Source organism: Ascaphus truei, chromosome 21 (genome assembly GCF_040206685.1).
Source record: "Ascaphus truei isolate aAscTru1 chromosome 21, aAscTru1.hap1, whole genome shotgun sequence".
NCBI lineage: Eukaryota > Metazoa > Chordata > Amphibia > Anura > Ascaphidae > Ascaphus > Ascaphus truei.
In genome coordinates this window covers 7,679,532-7,696,196 of record NC_134503.1, presented here as the reverse complement: position 1 = coordinate 7,696,196, position 16,665 = coordinate 7,679,532, and the positions used below count along the sequence as shown (strand labels likewise).

The window sequence follows — 16,665 nt, the reverse complement described above, 5'->3', positions numbered from 1 at the left end:
GGGTGTCAAACTCGCTTCATATGAGTAGCCTGAACAGAATTCATTGTTCTTAATTTGGGCCATACTTACCATACATTTTTTAAATATGCTAGCTTCTCCCCCTCATGCTCACCTCCTCTCCAGCTTCTCCCCCTCATGCTCCCCTGCTCTCCCTGCTACTCCCCCTCATGCTCCCCTCCTCTCCCTACTTCTCCCCCTCATGCTCCATTCTCTCCAGCTTCTCCCCCGCATGCTCCCTCCTCTCCAGCTTCTCCCCCGTATGCTCCCCTCCTCTCCAGCTATTCCCCCACATGCTCCCCTTCTGGGGGACGGGTGCAGAGCAGGTGAGGAGGAGGGACGGGAGCAGAGCGCGTGAGGAGGAGAGACGGGAGCAGAGCGGGTGAGGAGGAGAGACGGGAGCAGAGCGAGTGAGGAGAGACGGGAGCAGAGCGGGTGAGGAGGAGAGACGGGAGCAGAGAGGGTGAGGAGGAGAGAGGGGAGCAGAGCGGGTGAGGAGGAGAGAGGGGAGCAGAGCGGGTGAGGAGGAGAGACGGGAGCAGAGCGGCTGATGAGGAGAGACGGGAGCAGAGCGGGTGAGGAGGAGAAACGGGAGCAGAGCGGGTGAGGAGGAGAAACGGGAGCAGAGCGGGTGAGGAGGAGAAACGGGAGCAGAGCGGGTGAGGAGGAGAGACGGGGGCAGAGCGGGTGATGAGGAGAGACGGGAGCAGAGCGGGTGAGGAGAGACGGGAGCAGAGCGGGTGAGGAGGAGACACGGGAGCAGAGCGGGTGAGGAGGAGAGATGGGAGCAGAGCGGGTGAGGAGGAGAGACGGGAGCAGAGCGGGTGAGGAGGAGAGACGGGAGCAGAGCGGGTGAGGAGGAGAGACGGGAGCAGAGCGGGTGAGGAGGAGAGACGGGGGCAGAGCGGGTGAGGAGGAGAGACGGGGGCAGAGCGGGTGAGGAGGAGAGACGGGAGCAGAGCGGGTGAGGAGGAGAGACGGGAGCAGAGCAGGTGAGGAGAGACGGGAGCAGAGCGGGTGAGGAGGAGAGACGGGGGCAGAGCGGGTGAGGAGGAGACGGGGGCAGAGCGGGTGAGGAGGAGAGACGGGGCAGAGCGGGTGAGGAGGAGACACATGGTCACAGTAGCAGGATCCCAGTCGCAGGCTAGCCGGTCACTACCATTGGCCCGGCAAGCCTCACAATAGTTACTCCTGCAGTCAAGCCCCCTCCCCCACACCGGCTATCCCCCATCTCCTGGTAAAGATGCCAACAGATGTGGGCCGTACAAAAGGAATCGGCGAGCCTGATGTTTGACACAGTACAGGCATCTTTTTTTATTTTTTTGCTTGTTTTCCAATATATTGCTCTATATCTGAATATCCAGCAACCTTAAGGGTTACATGCAGAATCTGTGAGCATTTTAAAGATTGCAAGGCTTTTTGCAATGTCTTGTCATAAATTCAGAATGTAATGTACAACAAGTCGCTTATCCCATATTATCTACTGATGCTGTGTAAAAGTACCACAGTATGGATTTCTTATCATCATTTAACAGAGAAGAAAAATGCACCTTTGGCATTAAATTAAAAAAGTTACAAACTCGTTTATGTTCTAACCACTTAACCAACAAGTCCTGCATGAAATATTGTCTGCTCATCAAGACGTGTGTGTGACGCCGTAAGGAGCGGTTACCTAGTTTATTACCAACTCTTTCTTGAAAGGGGAGTGAGACAAAGCAGAGGTTAAACATGGACTCCTGGCGCATTTTCTGAAGATACTATCTCCATTACCCTGGGCATCGGTAAAGCGTTCCATGCAAATTTCAGGTCATTAGAAAATGTTCCAAAATACAGAAGAAGTTCAAATGTATCTGATCCCCAGATGTGCTATTAGAGAGGGTTGGGGTTCCTTACAATGCATCTGATGTCAGACGCGCTATTAGAGCTGGTTGGGGTTCCTTACAATGCCAGGGTATTTGCCTGAAGAATGTACAGTATCAGTCATAAAACTGGAAACCTTTAACACCATACAATGCATATTAATCTGAATCCACAAAAGCAGAACAGGGATATTAAGATGCGGAAAAACCATGACCATCATTAATGCATTAAATCACCACTTTCCCATAAAACAAAAAAAAATTGACTTGTAAACAGAAAATGACCTTTATCTCATGTCATGATGTCATTAAATAAAGAAAAATGAGCTCTGTAACTTCATAATAAATAACATCTATTATAGAATAGGGATGAAAGTACTGTAGAAAAACACATGGGCACATATTTACTAAACTGTGTTATGTTACAAGACACCTTCAGACACACAACATGATTTAAATGCTTTGTAAATAAAGTAATTTGCCTGCTTCAACGATGAGATGGATAGCTTGCAAATGAGATTTGTTTTTGTACTATGACTGAGTGAATGCCAGCCATAGCTTTGTGTTTTAAAAAAAAAAACCTAAACAATTGTAGCAAATCACAACATGCAGGGCCTTCTTTTCCATTGCACACTTGAAATTGTGACTCTGAGACTACCACCCCTACCCCCAGTCACTGAGACTCCCAACCCCCAGTCACCGAGACTCCCACCCCAACCCCCAGTCACTGAGACTCAACCCCCAGTCACTGAGACCCCCACCCCAACCGCCAGTCACTGAGACTGAACCCCCAGTCACTGAGACCCCCACCCCAACCCCCAGTCACTGAGACTCAACCCCAACCCCCAGTCACTGTTACTCCAACCCCCAGTCACTGAGACCACCACCCTCATCCCCAGTCACTGAGACTCAACCCCAACCCCCAGTCACTGAGACTCCCAACCCAACCGCCAGTCACTGAGACTGAACCCCCAGTCACTGAGACCCCCACCCCAACCCCCAGTCACTGAGACTGAACCCCCAGTCACTGAGACCCCCACTCCAACCGCCAGTCACCGAGACTCAACTCCAACCCCCAGTCACTGAGACTCCCACCCCAACCGCCAGTCACTGAGACTGAACCCCCAGTCACTGAGACCCCCACCCCAACCCCCAGTCACTGAGACTCAACCCCCAGTCACTGAGACTCCTAACCCCCAGTCACCGAGACTCCCACCCCAACCCCCAGTCACTGAGACTCAACCCCCAGTCACTGAGACCCCCACCCCAACCGCCAGTCACTGAGACTGAACCCCCAGTCACTGAGACCCCCACCCCAACCGCCAGTCACTGAGACTCCAACCCCAACCCCCAGTCACCGAGACTCCCACCCCAACCCCCAGTCACTGAGACCTCCACCCCAACCGCCAGTCACTGAGACTCAACCCCAACCCCCAGTCACTGAGACTCAATGCCAACCCCCAGTCACTGTTACTCCAACCCCCAGTCACTGAGACCACCACCCTCATCCCCAGTCACTGAGACTCCCACCACAACCCCACGTCACAGAGACCCCCATCCCAAATTAGTGACATCCACCCTGTTCACTGACACACTCCATCAGTGACACTCACGCACCATCAGTGACATGCCTCTCTTACACCCCCATCTCTCCCCCTCCTACAACCCCACATCTCCTCCCTCTTTCACCCCCTCCCTCTCTTACACCCCACCTCTCATCCTCCCTCCATGTATTTCTCTCCCCCTCTGTATCTGTCATTCTTCCCCTCTTTCACTCCCCCTCCCTTTCTTACACTCCCACGTCTCCCTCCTCCCTTTCTTACACCTCCCCCCTTCCTCTTACACCCCTACCTCTCCCCCCTATCTCTTACACCCCCCCCCCCCTCTCCCGTGGCCTACGCTCTTCCCCCTAAGGAATGTTCAGGATACCTCCAGCTCAGCGCGGTAACAAATCACTTTCCTCCCTGCAAAGCAAAGGCCAATCAATGGCCTCGCGGAGAGTGAAACCCCAATCGGAGGCAGAGCAGTTAAAAACAAGAGGGAAAAAATCCAAAATAACCCACAGGTGCACATCCCTAGGGTCCCCATGGTATGCATGCAAAGTTTTGCAAGCAGGGAGGCACCCATATTAAATACAGATAATACTAGTAAACTTCTAAAGACTAAATCCAATGGGAGTAGAAAAGCAGGAGCAGGTAAGATACTGTAACAATAGCACAGACTGGTGCTAATGCAAGAAGCCTGACAGATACAATGGGGGATCTTGAATTAATAGCTAAAAGTGAGCAATATGATTTCAGAAGCATTACTGAAACATGGTGGGATGAAACTCATGACTTGGCAGTTCATTTAGAGGGTTATTGCCTTTTTGGAGGGATTGAGCAGAAACTTAGAAGAGGAGGTGGGGAATGATTATATGTTAAATCCTACTATTAGGGAAGATGATTAGGAAGGGACTGATGCAAATGTAGAGTTTTTGTGAATAACAATTAGCAGCAGAGGTAAAAGTACAAAATGTTTGTAGGGACATGTTATAAACCCCCAGATATCTGAGATTCAGGAAGCCAAAATACTTTTGCAAATGCAGAAGGCAGCAAAACGAGGTCATATTTTCAGAATGGGCGATTTGAATCCTCCGGACACAGACTGGAGCAATGAGATTAGCATTATAACTAAAGGAAACCGTTTTTTAGGGGTGCTAAAAGATAATTGTATGACCCAAAATATTGAGGGACAATACTGGATTTGGTTAGATCAAACTGTAGAAGTAATAACAGATATTCAAATCAGGGAACACTTAGGAAACAGTGACCATAACATGGTCTCATTTTAAATAAATGATTAAAAAAAAAAAAACATATTAGGAGTGCTTGTAGACAGCAGGTTTAGCAATAGTGCCCAATGTCAGGCAGTAGCTGCAAAGGCAAATAAGAAATGATCTTGCATTAAACTTGGTACGGATGGAAGGGAAGTATGCATAATTATGCCACTGTATAAAGAATTAGTAAGACCACGCCCTGAATATGGAATACAGTTTTGGGCACCACTCCATAAACAATACATTATGGAACTAGAAAACATGCAGAGAAGAGTCACCAAATTAATAAAGGGGATGGAAAATCTGACTTATGAGGAGAGGCTAGCTAAATTAGATTTGTGTACATTAGAAAAAAGGCGTCCAAGAGGGGATATGATAACTATATACAAATATATTCTGGACAATACAAGGAGCTTTCAAAATAACTATTCATCCCAAGGGCAGTAAAAACAACAAAGTCTCATCCCTTAAGGTTGGAGGAAAGGAGATTTTTACCAGCAACAAAGAAAAGGGTTCTTTACAGTAAGGGCAATTAAAATGTGGAATTCATGACCCATGGAGACTGTGATGGCAGATACAATAGATATGTTCAAAAAAAGGTTGGACATCTTTTTAGAAAGGGAATACAGGGATATACCAAATAAGTAAACATGGGAAGGATGTTAATCCAGGCAGAAATATGATTGCTGTTACTGGAGTCAGGAAGGAAGTTATGTTTTCCCCTTATGAGATATCATTGGATGATATTTCACGGCGGTTTTTCGTATGCCTTCCTCTTGATCAAAATATTTAAAATACAAATATAGGATAAGTATTTGTCGTCTAAATTTAACATAGAAATTGAACTTGATGGATATAGGTATTTTTTCAACCTCATCTACTATGTAACTACACAGGCTAATAATTGGATTGCTTGCGATCACACTACTTTCCTGCAATCAATTAAAGGTAAGCTTGTATTTACAAAGTGCAAGATGCATTAGGGACAAGCGCAGTGATTACAATAATTAAGTTTTAAAAAAAGTCCGCATGTAGGTGTGAAAGCTAAAAACACGTGTTAGTAAATATCCCCTTTAGGCCATACAGTAAGAAGCAGGCGCTAGCAGCCAATTACTCTAACCCTTTTCCTTGTTTGTAAATAGGAGTGTAGTTAGCGGAGAGGATAGAACTGGAAATTAAAATTCAAGTAGCATGATAAAAAGTTACATTTTTCTTTCAAGTATATGCTCTTTTCAATTTATAATTCATAGGAAAATAAAAGGCAAAATTGGGAGTAAGGTGTGCTTGATAAATAGTAGGATTATAGGGGACCATGCGCTCTGAAACCATGAAAGGATTTAGAAACGGCAGAATAATGTTTATGACGGCTTCTGTAACAGAGAAAAATGCAGGTTTGTTATTGTATTTTATGGATCAAGGCTGTTGTTTGAAAGAAAGGCTTTGTGGTATGAGAGATTAACCCTACAAGTACCCCTTTGTTGGTATGTTAATACAGAGGGATAGTGTGAAAGTGTACCCCATGTAGAATACATGCAAATGGAATGTTCACAGTTCATGTGTAACGCAAAATATTACATTATTTCACGTACGCCACTGATTACAATGATATCACGTTATATTCCATGTTTTACGTGTGACAAGAGGTTTGCTTAAGCAGAATAACTCAACATATCTGCGTATTCTATGACATGATTACTAATCGGCTCATCTCTAGGTACAGTATATCAATTGCATTACAATGAGGATTTAGAGTGTTACAACTCTGCATTACAGTGTTAAATCAATAGCGTGATAGCTCAGAGTTGATTGTATCCGTTCAGAAAACATCTGTATCGCAGATGCAATGTGCATATAATTACTGTTGAAAGGATCCACATTAATTAAACACGTGGGAAAAGTTACCTTTGATTCCATTATTAGCTGATATTTGTTTTTTTCTGACCCAACAATTTTGGTCACTTTAGCCCAGTAAATTAAAGATAAGACCTGAGGAAATAATGCTTGTTCTAATATTGCTGTGGTTCATTAGTTCCCTTGATATGCACCCATCAGCAGCAAATTACTGTTACTGCTCCATTACACAGTACGGTAATTGTGCTCATATGCTCAATAAATATCAAACATACAGCTAATATCCCATTACCCTTGAAGGAAATGACACCCACCACAAGGTTTACCACTACAATATGCTTTATTAAAAACTAGCACTTATGAGCTACAGATAAAATAATTTTCAGCGTAGAACTGAGTAGGTACAATCGTACCGTGTATTGATTCGTCACATTCCCATTGCGGTTCTATTTCCAGGTAAATAAAAAATGATTCAAGCACCTGTCTGCATAGATACATCTCTATCAATATAACTATTTACACTGCTCTGTTCCACCTCTACATCTATCTCTAGATTGGGAGAAAAAAAAAGACTGGTCTTATTATTTAATATAATGAAATATGTCACCTTTCTTCCATAGTAGGCTGCACATACATATTATACTATAGATTATCATAATCAAACAGCCAATGTTCTGAGTTCTCTCTCTATATTCTGACTGTTTGTTTTGCCTGGCCTATGAAAATCCTTCAATATGATGCAAAGAACCATAACATATAGTTCATGATGAAATATAAATACAAATCACATACAGAGCAAGTTAGTATTAATCATACTACATATTGTGTTATCTCTATTAACATTTCTTACACACTTGGTCATATACTCATTTTAGATAGGTAGAATGGTTAATATGAAAATATTACACAAACCAAGGTTGATAAGTTAGTGACAAGCAGTGGAAGACAGTTCATGAAGTTCTCCTTTATATACTAATGTTGTTTAACCTTCTTGTACAATAATTTAAAACTCTTTAAGTAGCCTGTTCAACCAGAAGTTCTTAAGTATGTTTGATATGCCGTATGTTCATAAAATATTAATGTTAAATGATCAGTAGTTCTAAACTATAGATAAGAAAATCAACACATCCAATGTATTGGGTGTGTGATTGTAGGATAAACATTTACATATTGGTTGCATCTCATTAGTCTATGTCAGAGGTTCTCGATGTCCAGTCCTAGAGACCTCCAACAGGTCAAGTTATCAGGATATGCCTGCTTCAGTACAGGTGGTTCAAACAGTGGCTCAGTCAAAGACTGAGCCACTGATTGAGCCACCTGTGCCGAAGCAGGGATATCCTGAAAACCTGGGGGGTCTTGATGGCTGGAGTTGAGAACACCTGGTCTATGTGGAGGCTCTTCTTCTACCAGTTCTCCAAAGGGGCCAGACCAGAAGATATTTAGGAATAGAAGGGCCACACACTACCTTATTATAATGTAATATTAGATACATTTAAAAACTTGAAAATGTTAAAATTTCTACATTTTGCCAGCCGGTATAACATGTACCATATATATTTACATTACCTTAACTTACTTGTGAGTTTTAGTGTAATAACTTCCACTTTGCTCTTGCCAATTTCATAATAGTTGCTTGGGCAGCTGAGAGTCCAAGGGCCACATCAAAACCCTGCAGGTCGCCAGTGAAGAGCCCTGATCTATGCAGTCATTTAGCGTGTTGTTTTTACAAAATGTGGACTTATAGGAAATGTGTCTAAAAAAAAGTCATTATACTGGGCCAAGAACAATTATTTTCACATCACTGGCAGAATTTGTAATGCTCCTACATCAAACTAGCATGGGAAATTTGATCCCGGCTGGATATAAATTTGGATTATTTTCAATAATGGTAATTTATGAGATTCTGTAATTTAGCATACTAACTGGGATATATGAAAGCACAAGCCTGTTTTTGAGAGAATAATCTCTGTAGATTTAGAGAGTCGGGCATTTTGACTTTTCTGTTCGAGCTACCAACTCCAAATCAGTCTTTTCAACAAGATGAAAAATCTAATCCCAAATGAGTTGAAAACTGAATGCATTTTAGCAAAAAAATATTGAAATGATGTAAATTCTGCTGCAGGAATTTCTCTTTTCCTCTATTTGCTTGCTATTTTAGGGTTTCATTGGATCATCTGCACAGCTATGTATTAAATATATTTGTGTATTTACACAAGATCATGTTTTATTTAGGAATAATTTAACATCAACAATAAACTGAGTTAGTACACTTACACCTTTGGCAACAGCATTTAAAATTAAGAAAGATTTGGAGAATGAACCCCCTGCGATGCTAACCAGTTATGTCCATGTATATGGGTGTATAATGTAGAACACACAAATGATTCTTGGTCCTTCTTTCCAAAAACAGCTTAATTAACCCATTGGAGTAATGTCCCTCATTGTAAACCACTTGAAAACACCACTTTCTATGCTTGTTCAATAGCCTTGTATCAGGTAGAACTTGTATGAACTTTGCAAAGGTGTTGTTGTAGCTTGTAGCATGTAGCTAAACACAAAGCCAGTATATAAGTAATGTCCATGAAATGGTTACTCACTCATTGCCCTGTGGGACTCCGGGTGCTGTCGGCGTTCTCCTACCAGGTAGATTCAATATGAAGATGCCGAAGGAGACCGTCTGTCCACTCCAGGATGACCCCCACAGCTGTCCAGCTTAATGAAGAGATGTATGGAGCAGGAAAATAGCCTTATGGAGATGCGGGGTAAGGGCCACTTGCAGACCCGCCTCCCATGTGGGGCCAGCGGCTGCAGATGCAGCAGCCCACGGATAGAGTACTGGTAACTCACAATGGTCCGTCCCCTCTGCTGCTCCCAGCTGTGTGTTCCCCAGGAGGGGTGAATGACACACTTCCTGTGCGACCGCAATCGAAAATGGAAACAAGGAATAGGATGATCGATATCACCGCTGCTCCGGTGGATATCAGACTCACCAGGTAAGGTAAAAACAATTTATTGAAACTACATAAAATGGATACTAGGGAACATAATAAAAAGGCCTCCTCCCATGCATTTCGGGCGAGTTCGTCCTTTCTCAAGGAGTGTAACACTCCTTGAGAAAGGGTAAACTCGCCCGAAACGTGTGGGAGGAGGCCTTTTTGTTATGTTCCCTAGTATCTGTTTTATGTAGTTTCAGTAAATTGTTTTTACCTTACCTGCAGAGTCTGATATCCACCGGAGCAGCGCTGATATCGATCATCCTATTCCTTGTTTAGATTCAATATGAAGACAGGGAAGGTTAGGACGGTGCAGCTGTCTTGAAAGGGGAAGTGAAGACCTGACTGCTAACTCCAAGGTACAGAAATATTTATTGGAGGCACATTAAAAGTAGCAAGAGCAACCTCTTATGCGTTTTGTGCAATGCAACGCACGAAACGCGTAAGAGGTTGCTCTTGCTACTTTTAATGTGCCTCCAATAAATCTTTTTGTACCTTGGAGTTAGCAGTCTGGTCTTCACTTCCACTTTCAAGGCAGCTGCACCGCCATCCTAACCTTCCCTGTCTTCGCCTTTAAAATTAAGAAATATATTTGTCAAAGGCATTGTGTGTACTTTTAGAAAATATGTAAATGGCCTCAAAATGTATTTCTTGGTGCAAAGCAGTATTTGCGGCATACAGTATATTTGTGCTGTTAAAGTTCAGCCAAATATCAGTAATCTTAATGCCATGGGCCAATGCATTGGTATACAAGATGCACACAGCATCGTACTGTTTCTAAGAAGTATTATTATAAGGAAATAGCAATAAGATTGCTCCACCCAGGCAATATTATTTCTAATGCATTTACTCTCACACATGTATTGTACACGTGAAAGAAAGCCGTATTGGTAGTGTAATACTGTGTATACAGCTCCTACATATAAAACTTGTGTTAAGACTATTACATGCACCAACATTTGAAGTGAAAGTAACCCTTTTATTGCCAGAGGGGCCAGCAACGAACTGCAGAGCAAAGGGATTAAAACTAGACATATAATTGACATTTTACTGTTGTGCATGGTGATAAACAACCATGGATGTCTTCTAAGTAAATCAATAAATGCAATAATTAATAAAATGCCACAATGAAGAATAATTTCCCATTAGTTATTTACACTCATTTTATATTTCACATTTTATTCTGCAATTATTGTATATTGTTGCTAAGTTAACAAAGTGGAACCTCTACACCAAACACATTACAATTTCCCAAACCATAGCATTAAAACCTACTTTATGCCATTTTATGCCAATTATATAAATATTGCTAAGAACAAATAGCAGCAATGTAACCATGTGTACCTTCTAGCACTGCACAGTAAATATTACCTAACCCAACTATAAGGCAATAAAACAGTATTCTGACCATTAGCATAACTTACGTAGCAGCTGAAAAACAACATCACTTTAAATAATATAAAGTATAGTAATCTACTGAGAGATACAAATAGAAAATCTACCCCCATACCAATAAGGTATTAACTCATACATTCTCATTCAGTTATAGATGGGTCATCCTGTGCAGCTAATAATAAGTTGGATTTTATACTGCACTTTTCAATTATACAATGCTCTTCAGTTATACCATACAGACATTTATTCAGTCAGACTCCTGATGTGTAGGTCCACAAGACAGTGAGAAATATTATGCATTTAGTGTAGGTGCCTGCTTAAATGGAGTTTAACTTGACAGGGCTAGCAGACTTCAATCATTTGTTGATCAAAATATGCAACTAAATTACTCCTTTGTTAAAAGGCTTAGGATCAAAATATAGAATGTCCCTAATAAATGTCAAGCCAATTTGGGAGCTGTGCAGGGTTTTAGTTTGTTTTCCATTCATTCAGTCATCTCTGGGATAAAATCAAATCAGTAAATGTTTATGTTCTGGTGTGCATGGCAGTTTCTACAGGGTTGTGGGTCAGTGAGAGTTTTGGTATTTAATCAACATGCAGAAGCCCACTTTATATATCAACAAAGTTAATTTCCATAATACGTAAGATTAGAATACATTTACATTGGAAATGGCCTGGGTGGAATAAGTGAAACAGCATGGAAGAACTTGGAGGATCTTCTGGGGAATGCATGTAAAAGGTTCTCATTGTACATAAACCAATGTTTAGGAGTTTTTAAAAAATATTTTGCAGTCACATTGCTTAGTATATCAAGTTTGCAAAAGAGGCCTGAAAATGTACCCATAGTACTTGCATTTTTAGGTCCATGGAGCAGTCAGAAGAAAACATGCAGTATTTTTAAATGATCCAAAAAGGCTATACAAATATTATTATTATTATTATTATTATTATTATTATTATAATGATTATCATCATACCGTATCTATATTATACTGCATTACATTGCAGAGTGTGCTCAAAATAATTACAACAAACTCTGCCTGGAAGAGCTCATCACCATTATCCTGTCTAAAGACAAGGTCACGAGGAGTCTCCCACATCACCCTTGGCCACAGGATAGAGCAGTGCTGACCCTATACTTGCGCTGGGTCTTCAGGCTGTACAGTAAGAGCCCATTCCCCCTGCTGGTTCTGACGGTGTCTTCCCCCACACTCCCCTTCCCTTGTGCAGAACAATGAAGGTACAATGTCAGAGGCAAGGCGAGCTGTGCGTGTTCAGCACCGCGGACAGCTCCAGCTCAGCCTCTCACACAGCGCACAATCTCAGCCTCTTACCTGTCGTCGTTCTGGAAGGTCTGATCCCCCAGCAGCAGATCCCTGAATCGGTACCTGGGGGGCAGCGGCGGGACCTCGGTCTCCAGCTCGTTCATTTTTAGGGAGGTGATGTCTAAGATGACCCCGCTCTTGTTGCCGCTGTCCGGTGCCAGCCTGGAGGAGGGAAAAGCAGAGCCGGAGGTTAACTTTGCCGTGTTATTACAAAAAACACAACAAGACACACAAACGCCCCCAATCTGGGCGTCAGGCTTCCTTACACCGCCTCCCAGACATCAAGCCACCCCTGCTGTGTGCAGCACTGTGTATGAGGCTCCTTACATCTGGGAGACTTACTATAGTGCTGGCCAGATGTGAGCCTCATCACTGAATAGCTTCACATTGTACTTCACTTTTCTTTCTAATCCATTAACACGCAGCATCAAATCCGAATAGCAACAAAGAATGCATACATGCACCTGATAACACGTGTTACTCACACAGCAAGCATTCACATATTGTATATCAATTAAGTACTTTATTATTTATGTATTATTGTTATTTTTTTTTTAACTTGGTAAAATGGGTCCTGCATCTTTGAGTGAGGAGTGACTTTAGAAGCAATCCATTGCTTATCTTTCCAGTACTGAAAGGGTTGAAGATTATACGCCTGCTTTTTGGGGGGACATTACATCAACATGACTGTCCTTAAAATTCAAAACGAAAACCAAGGAGCTTTTCAACTACAGATGGACTGAAAATAAATTGGGACATCCCTCCCAATCCTGTATGTGCCACTTTGGAATGCTATTGTTGCTGTATTTCAGAAAAATGACTCATTACCTTCTGCCTGGAACATTTCTGTGACCTTAAGCTTGAAATCCTTTGAGCATCTACTTCCGTTATTTTTGTTTAATGCAATTCATTTGTCAATTGTGCCTTTGCTATCCAGCCATGTCATTGTATATTATTTTGCTTGTATTGTGCCTTACAATGTCCTTGCATCTTTTTACTCTTGTATAAATGATTCAGCCTAGCCAGCAAGTCTGCAGATGAGACTAAGTCAATGTCCTCTCAAGATTTCCACTGCTAGAAAAGCGAACTTGCTCTAGCAGAGGTTAAAGAGAGACCAAGATCAGTTTCATGAGTGATACAAAGATTCCTCTATTTTCTTTGTAAGCTGGTGCACCCTTTGGATATATGATTTATCATCTTTAGACTTTTGAGCATTTTTAAAATGACTGAACTGTCATTGTACAGAAGTAATGGGGTTGACTTTTTGGGATACAAAGTACAGTACCCTGATATATTGACACATGGGTGTCAAACTCTTGTCATCAAGAGCTACCAACAGGCCAGGTTTTAAGAATATTCCAGCTCCAGCACAGGTGGCTTAATCAATGACTCAGTCCAAAAGTGAGCAACCTGTGCTGAAGCAGGGATATCCTGAAAACTTGACCTGATGGTAGCTCTTGGGGGCTGGAATTGGCCACCCCTGCACTAGTGTATGTTAAAAAGTGCCAACTTGGCTACAATGTAATGACCACATACAATGTGAAACCGTGGCATTAATACATATAATTATATTGTGTAAATGATTTCTCCCCTAAACTAGCACATTGCTCTAAACAACCTCTTCCACCATCAAGGAAGGCACAACCACAGTGGGTGTAAGTAGTTTCATACACATACATTATTCTAAATGGATCTTTTTTTAATTTAAATTTTTATAACTGGAACGTCGGTCTTGGAGTTTAACATATTTAACTATATTCTCCTTCAAATGAATAAAGACTGTTTCAGAACATATGGGTTATGGACGTTTCTTAGGGAAACAAACTATTATTTTGTAAACTTTTAGATGAAATACAGTATGTCTTTAGAGGGGTCACACATGCCACAAACTCAGTCTGAACATGGCAGGATTTCTACCACTTCACCTACTGTATGATATATGGTGTTATCTTAGCTGGCAATAGGTCCTGATGAGTCTTGTTTTTCTCTTTTGTCATTATCTGAGAATTGAGAGGAAGTCAGTTGTCTTGTCACTTTGCTAAGTGTCAACCATGTCACCAAGACATGAACATTGAAATCAACATATTTGCAGCATGCATAGCAGCAGTGGCATGAGCAGATGGAGCAGAGGCAGGTCCCTCACAGCATGACCTGAAGCTGGTCTCTTCCTGCACATTTCAGTGGAGTTTTTCATCCTCCTCCATTTATTTTCCCCAGGACATTTGTAGTTTTAACACATCACTGTGCTCAATGCTGTGTTCTTTTATCCCTGGCATAAAAGTAATCTGTGAAAAAGCCATCAGAGATCCACATCTCAACATACTGAATCATTCAAAGAACCTACCAAATAATACATCTGAATATTTTAATAAATTTTTATAAAAACAAAATTCCAAACCGTAAAATAGCTGTAAACCTAAGAACGGCCTTCACTCAGGCCAGATTCTTTCATAAAGGGAGGCTCATTCCAGAAACAGAGTTATAGCCACTTTATGTGGGGTCTAGGTCTTAATTAGTTAGGGATCTGTTCTTTCCAGGAACAGCTGAAGTGGAATATATACCGACCCTTTTCCTATCTCATGCAGGTTTTAGAAATAAATATTGGACTCTATACTGGCTTGCTTGTCCACACATCTAGTGTCGATGTGTTCTAATTAAAATGTTCTTATCTTGGCAGCTGAGAATAAGGATAGCCACATTATACCCCTCATCTCATACCACTCCCAGGAGAGATGTATTGCTAAAATAATTTATATATATATACATACATACATACACACACACAAATCTGGAAAGAAGGTGGGGAAGAAGTAGAGTAGATTCTTGCAAATCTCTTTACATGCTGCAAAAAAGTCCTCAAAAACTGTAGACAATTAGTCTACTTCCAATCACTTACTGTACAAGATGTTTACGAAGATACTAATTGGCTGCAACAGACCCTGAACAAGTAAGATTTTGCAGTGGATAAAACACAATGGGCCACATCCAAGTCATAGAAGAAGTGATTTCCCGAAGTAATGAATATGATCTGCCACTCAGTTGAGAATTAATAGATAACGAAAAAGTATTTGATTCTGTCAACACCGCAGCGATTTTAAATGCATTAGGAAGACAAAGCCTTGTAGAAGCGTACATTGATATTATAAGGAACATTTATGAGAATGCCACATAAACCATTAGATTGCATGAAGATACAAGATAAGGATCAGCATGGGAGTGCGGCAGAGAGACACCATGTACAGTAACCAGGATCAGCGAGGAAGTGCGGCAGGGAGACATCATGTCACCAGGATCAGTGAGGGAGTGCAGCAGAGAGACACCATGTCACCAGGATCAGCGAGGGAGTGCGACAGGGAGACACTAGGAAGACAAAGCCTTGTAGAAGCATACATTGATATTATAAGGAACATTTATGAGAATGCCACATAAACCATTAGATTGCATGAAGATACAAGATAAGGATCAGCATGGGAGTGCGGCAGAGAGACACCATGTCACCAAGATCAGCGAGGGAGTGCAACAGGGAGACACTAGGAAGACAAAGCCTTGTAGAAGCATACATTGATATTATAAGGAACATTTATGAGAATGCCACATAAACCATTAGATTGCATGAAGATACAAGATAAGGATCAGCATGGGAGTGCGGCAGAGAGACACCATGTAACCAGGATCAGCGAGGAAGTGCGGCAGGGAGACATCATGTCACCAGGATCAGTGAGGGAGTGCGGCAGGGAGACACCATGTCACCAGGATCAGTGAGGGAGTGCAGCAGAGAGACACCATGTCACCAGGATCAGCGAGGGAGTGCGACAGGGAGACACGTCACCAGTATCAGCGAGGGAGTGCGGCAGGGAGACACCATGCCACCAGGATCAGCGAGGGAGTGCAGCAGGGAGACACCATGTCACCAGGATCAGCGAGGGAGTGCAGCAGGGAGACACCATGTCACCAGGATTAGCGAGGGAGTGCGGCAGGGAGACACCATGTCACCAAAGCTTTTCACTGCAACACTTGAAGAATTGTTCAGGACATTAAAATGGGAGGAAACAGGAATCAAATTAATGGTGAATACTTTTTGTAGATGGTGTTGTTATTTTTGCCAAAGGTCCAGGAGACCTCCAGCAATAAATCAGAGAACCTTCTGAAGAAAGTAAGAAGGTGGGCCTCCATATGAATCACAGCAAGACCAAAGTGATGTTAAATAAATGTATCAATTCAGCAAATATCAAAATACATGGAATAGAACAAGAAGAAGTCAAAGACTATGTCTACCTTGGCCGGCAAGTATCATTGTATGGGAACCATTCGAATAAAATCAATTGAAGAATCAAGATGGGATGGAGCTTATATGGAAGAAACAAGACAATTTTACGAGGGAACATATGCCTCAAAAGATTTAAAAAAAAAAAAAAAAAAAAAAAGGA

At 42.1% G+C, this 16,665-nt stretch overlaps 1 protein-coding gene across 4 annotated transcripts in view; it reads right to left on the bottom strand.

The window, feature by feature from the left end:
* Positions 1-16,665, bottom strand: part of KCNT1 (potassium sodium-activated channel subfamily T member 1) — a 215,107-nt gene that overhangs the window by 167,923 nt on the left and 30,519 nt on the right. For 3 of the 4 annotated variants that reach the window (XM_075578829.1, XM_075578834.1, XM_075578830.1), the window contains exon 2: positions 12,248-12,400. In XM_075578829.1, coding sequence (XP_075434944.1) covers positions 12,248-12,400 — 153 coding nt within the window. Of the gene's footprint in view, positions 1-12,247; positions 12,401-12,580; positions 12,695-16,665 lie in introns of those variants that run through there. The other variant, XM_075578835.1, reaches the window with a different exon arrangement.